The 7,500-nt window shown below is 36.9% G+C and overlaps 1 protein-coding gene across 1 annotated transcript in view; it reads right to left on the bottom strand.

Annotated features, from left to right (window-relative positions):
- LOC137977844 (piwi-like protein 1) overlaps nucleotides 1-7,500 on the bottom strand; it is a 43,496-nt gene that overhangs the window by 3,251 nt on the left and 32,745 nt on the right. Inside the window, exons 13-16 of the mRNA XM_068825189.1 lie at nucleotides 6,964-7,088; nucleotides 3,856-3,959; nucleotides 3,309-3,379; nucleotides 839-992 (exon numbers count right to left, since the gene is read on the bottom strand). Coding sequence (XP_068681290.1) covers nucleotides 839-992; nucleotides 3,309-3,379; nucleotides 3,856-3,959; nucleotides 6,964-7,088 — 454 coding nt within the window. The remainder of the gene's footprint in view (nucleotides 1-838; nucleotides 993-3,308; nucleotides 3,380-3,855; nucleotides 3,960-6,963; nucleotides 7,089-7,500) is intronic.

Raw genomic sequence — 7,500 nt, 5'->3', positions numbered from 1 at the left:
TGAAATACAATTTTTTGCAGTCAAAACGTGGGTAAGGTGCGAATGTAACCTTTTTACAACTTGTTTATCATAGTTCTTGGCAATGCATCAATTTGCCAAAACGGCCATGTTGTTAGTTTAAACGGCACATCATAAAGCTTCAATTGAATGACCAGCGCACCAAATTCATGATTAATGGAATGAAACAACAGTTGGCAAAAAAAAAAAGGGCAGTAAAAGATGAGTTGTTGACAATCCTCCATTCCAACAATGTCTCCTAGCTACCCTGAAAACATGAACCTGAGCTGTTATGTTAATAAGATGCGTTGGTCCATATTATTTTACCAATACAATATCAGATGCATCAATAATGTATTTGCCTTCAGAATCTACAAACACTTCATCCCGCATTTATTAATATTCCTAATTGCCAAGTTAGTACTTAATGGTTTTATCAGCTTTACATTTTAAGCAGCTGAAGGGTACAGAGAACAGCTTTGTGTTTTCTGACACAATTTAGTACGTTTATTATGTTAAGTTTTTGTCACAAATTAAATGGCTTGTTATCATTGGTATTTTTTATTTATAGTTTGCCTTATGCTTTAATTACATTTAGCTTTATTTTTTTTTCATACATGTATGCAAAAAAAAAAACCCTTACAAGCTCATATCTAATGACATTAGTTATGAGCCACAAGGCTCTTTTGCAAGTTATCTTGGATCCTTGAAAATATTACATTTAAAAAATGTTTTACTTATCGAAGGCTAAACAATATTCTGCTTCAAACTAGCTAAAAGTGTTGAAGCAGGTTTGAGCCATCGTAAGGGGAAAATAAAAACCATACATCTGTTCACTTACTTGTAGCCTCCAGAAACTTCGTTGAATGATGCTTTTAACTGTGGGACTTCATGCTCAACCACGGTTCGTAACTGTCCATCACCAACACCATCACGAAAGATCATAATTCGCTCAGGTAGATCTCCATTGAGCTCATTGTATCGCCTCAAAGCAGCTGAGGAAAACATTTGAGTTAGTTCCAAATAACAAGCATGCAGCTTGAAAAAGAAGGCACTAGGACAGCTGGTTTAAGAGAGTTGACTGGATGATTCAGTTTCACAGTAATATTTATCTGGTAAATGTCTTGTATTGTTTGCTACTAAGAAGTTGTCTAAAAATCACATAGGCACTGGTCATAACCCTTCCCCTCTTGAAAGCAAGACGTGACTGCTCTAACACCTGGCCTAGTTGCTTTCAAAGGCTAGATAACTTTATCCGGAGGACAAGTCACACTATCCAGAGTGTAAAATATACTTCACGTTAAACACTGGCAAAAAGGTTTTCGTACAAGCTTTTGCTTAGATGTACTTAGAGTATATGCATATTCACAGTTATGAGAACAAAAATCTTTGCACAGATTAACTATTGGATGGTGACTTATCCATCAGATCAAGTTATCTGGCCTTTGAACAACTGGGGTGAGACAATTTTACTTCTCAACAAGACGATCTAAGATTGTTAGTCGGCTGCAGCTATATGCGCACTGCTAAAGGCCCTGTTACACCGTGAAATGTTTTGTGCAACTCGTCCCGCCACATTGTCGCCAAAACATTGCGAGACAAGTTGCATGAAACATTCACAGTGTAACAGTGCCTTAAGGATGACACGTCAATCACAAGCGCTGAGTAGCAGTTCTAAAAACGGCATGTGTAAGAGATGGTAAGATATGCATGTCTTAAAGAAAGATCAAGAAACTGTAATCGTACTGGAATAAAACAGATATTTCGTCATCAAAACATTGCTTGAACTGACCTATTGAAGAATGTGCAAGGTACGATAATAGTACTGACGATAACATTTGATTTGCTTGCGTGAGTTGTGACATCACTGATGCGTTTCAGGAGAGAGGGGATCCGTGAATGTTACGTTTGGTATTTAATTATTACACAGGAAGGACTTGGGCGGTATACAATAATACTTAGAATAATAGTGAGTCCTGTAAAAAATTGGCAATTCTTTGAAAATGAATTCAGGATTAATACAATATAAAAGGTTGTTGAAAATCAGGAAGCAACACTTTGTATTGGGCAGGTGTTTGTTTTTGCTATTGTTATACCACAGTAACAAGAAAATATTAATTAAAATAGTCTGCGAGTAGCTAGTTTTCCTCTTTTCTGCAACAGACGTTTCAGCTTCTTCACAGGACTCCTACTAGGTTCGCGATCATGACGACTCTGCATATGGCATTCACATACAACCGGGGATTAAAAAATAATACAGAAACTTAGCATAATGAGATCTCAGTTCCATATTATATTTTAAATTTACAGTGCCATCATGCAAATGATGTACTAGTAATTGCATTACCTCCCTTAGTATATCACATTTTCCCAGCACATTCAACATTGATTGTGTTGGTCTTAATTTAAGACAATAGTGTACTACATGCGAAGGTACACCATTACAAAGAAAACTTATGCAGTACAAAAAGAAATTGTTAGAGCTGATAATTCACTAGGTACATTGCACAAAATATATGGAATGATTATAACAGTCATAACAGTAAAGAAGTTAACTGCTTCAGTTGCATCTTTGCTTCTATAATACAACATGGCGGCATTCTTGTTCTTCATGTTGCTGTTGTCGTTTGTGCCACTATATCTGCTTTTACTCACCAGCATCGAAGTCTCGAATCAATTTTGTTAATTAATAACCCATTGACTCCTGGGGGTTCCCCATTGACGAGTAAAATAGTCTGGTGTTAGACTGAGTTAAATACTAAGTACGGCCGGTTTAGGGGTGAATGGGTTAATGGGACAGTGAGTGGTTAAGGTACTTCTGTCATTGCTAGTCATAGTTTGCACATATTTTGTACTCATTGATTGCTTGAGTTAATCTCTTTGGAGCTTTTGAGAACTTGATTGTAATATTTGAGAAATCAATCGCGCAACAACCACTATCGAAATTCACGCTCAAAATCACCTTTTTGTGTGGGTCTACCCCGAACAGAATGTGCGTTTGTAGGTGGTTTGAGTGTATTGTACGTAACAACGCAACTTGCTTCTGCCATAGCTTTACATATACTGGCCGACATAGTGATCCTTCAAATTTGCATATTGTCGATGAATTGAGCCTTCATTACATGTCTACAGTATTGCCCATTGCAAGTGAAGGACATTTGCGATGAAATACACTGGTAAACCTTGAGTCGGCGTCGCCCAATTAATTAGAGGCACTTACGGTGTGAATGGGTTTAACTTTTTTCTTTGTTAACAGAAAAACGTTTTACAATCACCCTGTGCTATGGCCAGTGACTGGCATGTTTCATTACCTGACATATTTGTCTTCAGTCCATCAATAAGCTCCATTCCAGTGTGTTGAAAACTTACCCTTGAATAATACCTAGAAAAATGAGCCCCAACACATCAGTGCCATTAAACAGCCAAACAGTCACCACTGGTGACTAAGTGAGCCAAAAAAATAGAAGTTTGATTGGCTAGTATGCAAAACTATGAAACCCAAAATATTACTTGATTACATTTTTCTTCTCTCCTGTTTGGCAAGTTCTAGTGAAAAATCTAAGATGACAAATTTGGCGACCACTTTTACATTCTTTTGTCTTTATGTTAATCAGACCTACTGCCCTCATTTTGGACACAAAAAATCTTTTGAGATTTGCGTGTCATAGCGAGGCTAGTAAGGCTTATTAGCATTAAAACAAAAGAATATTTTACTTAGCCACCATTATGAAAGAGGTCTATAATGCGACATTTTTTTAAAAATTTATGTGCCATATGCAGATGATTTCCCAATCCCTGCAGCTTAGCCCAAGCCATGTGTAACAAGAAATCCTATCCTGAAGAAATAACTAAGCTTACTTTGTGAGGGTTTGGTTGACACTGGCAACAAAGCCACCAACTGAACGACCTTTGGTTGATGAATCATGATAGGAATCGATACCAATAACCATCGTCTTTCTTAGCTGAAAGTCAAACAGAGCTGTATAAAACATAGTGGTTCATACCAAAAATACACATGAATTAAAATGTGGCCACGTGCAAGAAGCTGGTGTACATTTGTGTCACAAAAACAATCTCACGCTACTTTTTACCACTTTTAAACTAGAAAACAAGTGGTCTAATAATTTTACAGAGTAAAACTTCATTCCATGTGCACTAGAAGGGATGGATATTTAATACAGATTAATTTCATGTGAAAGAGTCGGAGTATAATTTTCAGAATGCATCAACCAAGTCATGTTTTCCCTGTTTTTTTTCCCCTCCAGCACAAAACAGTCTTTCTTCGTTCTTAAACATTCATGATAAAAATTGAAAACAGAATGCATATAAATTTGTTAAAAAGTGGTGTCAGTTAACTGTACTTTCATTTTTCGTGTAAGGAAATATATCTAAAAAACCAGCGCGTGAGACTAATTTTTGTAACTACCGGTACACTGTGTCATTTTATCTTGCCACTGTTGCCCGTCGTCATTTTGTTTGTGCCCTTTTTGCCTTTGTGGCTTTGCCAATCACACAGATCACGCTAAATTGATCTTTCATTTTGCATTTCTTGCCTTTGACAGCGATTTACAAGTCTGGCTTGCCGCTGTCTTGCTTTGACAGCACATGATTTTCCCTATTTTTGTTTCACTCTCATCCCGTTGCAAAAGTCGGACAGAGTATCTTATTCATTTCCATTTGCAGTTATCAACAAAGAGGGAAAATAGCTTTAATTCCGATTATGTTTCGCACGGACACAACAACCAGGACAAAAAAAAAAAAATGAAAGTGTGCGCCGCAGTAATGAATCAAAGTGTCCTGAATAAATAATTTGCAGTGCTACAGGGCAAGTACAACGGAAGAGTGTATAGCATGGAGTTAATTGCCAATATTTTGACCAGATGCACTTATTAAAAGTTAACAAAGTACTCCTTGAGAGGAGACGTTTAAGTGTGTCTTCGAAATTTCTGCAAATTGGTATTTATACCACCAGTTGTAATAAGAGAAGGCAAAAATGACAGACACAACATGCATCTGAAATGTTTCTTCCATGTTTCATATGATACGTTTGAAGCATTTTACGAATAGGTATCAACAAGAGTAACACTTCTAATAGGAGCTGTGAACGTTAAATTCAAGAGACAATCAATTTTTTTGGCCAGCCCGAGACTTTTTGATAGTGACCCTACAAGTCACAAGAAGAAATGGAGAATCCAAGATGTGTGCAGTGATGCGAAACGGTTAAATGCCTGTTGTGATCGACTTTAAGTTTGTGACCATTAAGGGTTCCATACTTGTGACTCAACGTCAAGGAATCAAAATTGTTACCAAAATTTCGTTTTGTTTCTAGAGTTGGAGTAATAGCATATGAACCTCCACCTATGCGAAACAAGAAGAAAGAACGCTTAATAGCAACTGGCAAACTGTCTCTGGGTTGTGTTTAAAGATCTACAGTCCACTAACATTTTAGCCTGTTTAGACCTTAAATTGCAAGGAATAAATCTTCGGGAAAGTTTTATGTAACCAAGAAAGTGGCCCGAAAAAGATTAAATCAGCTAACATTTACGACACAAATGTGTGACAATGTCTGACAGAGTCAATATTAATTTTATCACAAAATCCAACAAGTCAAAACAAGACAAGACAAAAAAGGCAAAAGGCATGTGAAATCAGCAAACATAATCACGACTGAAAATTCTGAAAACAAAAAAAACTTATTTGTTATGCAGCATTCTGGATTGTGCATGGGAGCAGTTAGCATTTTTCCACACTGTGACTCTTCTGAGACATTTTTGAACAAAACTTCTACTCTTTAATGAACAACATAAAATTTGCTTTGCCATGGTTTCTATATGTAACAGCAAAAATGAATATTTTGTGAAATACAGCAATTCCAAAACAAATTTTACACCAAGTTTTTGCTATTTCTGCTTGGTACACTAACTTCCTGGACATGGCCATGTGACTATCTTATCTTGCATGCTGGTGTATTGTTGTTCTTTTAATTACTTCAGTATTTTTCCTGCTAACATAATGCTGCATCACTGACTGCTGCCAATTGTTCATCAGAGACAAGGCAAAAACAAAAATTTAATTATATTCCCATAACTCTGCTTCCTTCTACAATTAACTTTCTTACATATTAAAAAAAAAAGATGCTGACCAATCAAGACATTTACTGACCCACCCAGCTAACCACCTTTAAAGGAAGGCCAAATGAACATCAATGATTTCATGGGTTTAATAACTAAACTACTCTCTATTTTCTAACATCTTATAATGCATTTTGTTTGCCCCCCAAATTATTTTGCATAAACTTTTTTTTCAAATGCTCTCGGGAATATGCAGTGTCCATAAGAGCATTTGAAAACAATAGTTTATGCAAAATTGGGGGGAGGGGGAGGCAAACAGAGTGTATTATGGGGCATTCCAAAATAGAGAACTGGAACCCACTTAAAAAGATAATCACTGTTTTCAGGGCTGGCATAAAATATGACTCAAGGGAGGGGTGGATCAATCAACCAGCTTCATTGTCTAAGTGCTGTCCAACAAATCAGCCCATAGATCATTTTCAAAATCTCATGGCTGGACTGGATCTAGCATGAAATAGAGGATAATGCAGGCAAATTTTTTGCGCACAAATTAATTTGACTGCATTAGCCTCTATTTCATGCTAGACAAGACTGTTGCCTAACAGGAGCCCGGTAGCCTGGGGCTCCCAAAGAATAGCTCTGGGCACCTTAATTTTTCACAGCACCACCTTTCACTTCATATGTTGGGCTCCTAAGTTCTCAGCGTTTAGCTCTGAGGGCCCTTTAAAATTTTCTTAGGCAGCAGCCTTGCTAGATCCAAATGAGGCACGAGAATTGGAAACTGGTCTATTAATAATTGCTCTTGACTTACACATAGGTCCCAGGGGCTAATAGGGAATAGTTTCCTAAACAAGACAAACAATCAAACAAATAAAACCAACAACAATGCATTTACCGGAATCTCCACTGCCCATGCCTCTCCACCCAGCTTACAGTTCAGCTGAATGGCAATCTTGGTACAAACACTCATCAACATCTGTTTCTTGCTGATGGTGCGTCCCACAATCACCTGAGAAGGTACTGAAAAGAAAGGCAGGAAAAAATAAAAAAACAGAGAAGAGGAAAAAATAATACCTCAAGGAAATACTATCATCCTAATTTTATAGCATGCTAGTAAAATATTTTGGAATGATTTCTGCACAGGTCTCCTACTTTATTATGAATGCAGGACAAATTAATCATGCATTCGCGCTATAGTTTTGGAGAACACTATCATCCTAATTTTATAGCATGCTAGTTAAATATTTTGGAATGATTTCTGCACAGGTCTCCTACTTTATTATGAATGCAGGACAAATTAATCATGCATTCGCGCTATAGTTTTGGAGAACAATATGTACGCCTCAGGGTATTGAATATATACATGGCTAATTATTACTTATGGGATGAACAAAATAAGATCTGATTCTCTCTCTCAGGCAAATTAATTTGC

The sequence above is a fragment of the Montipora foliosa genome, chromosome 11 (assembly GCF_036669935.1).
Source record: "Montipora foliosa isolate CH-2021 chromosome 11, ASM3666993v2, whole genome shotgun sequence".
Classification (NCBI taxonomy): domain Eukaryota; kingdom Metazoa; phylum Cnidaria; class Anthozoa; order Scleractinia; family Acroporidae; genus Montipora; species Montipora foliosa.
Note: the sequence above shows the minus strand (reverse complement) of the source record. Positions and strands in the feature narration are given on the sequence as shown.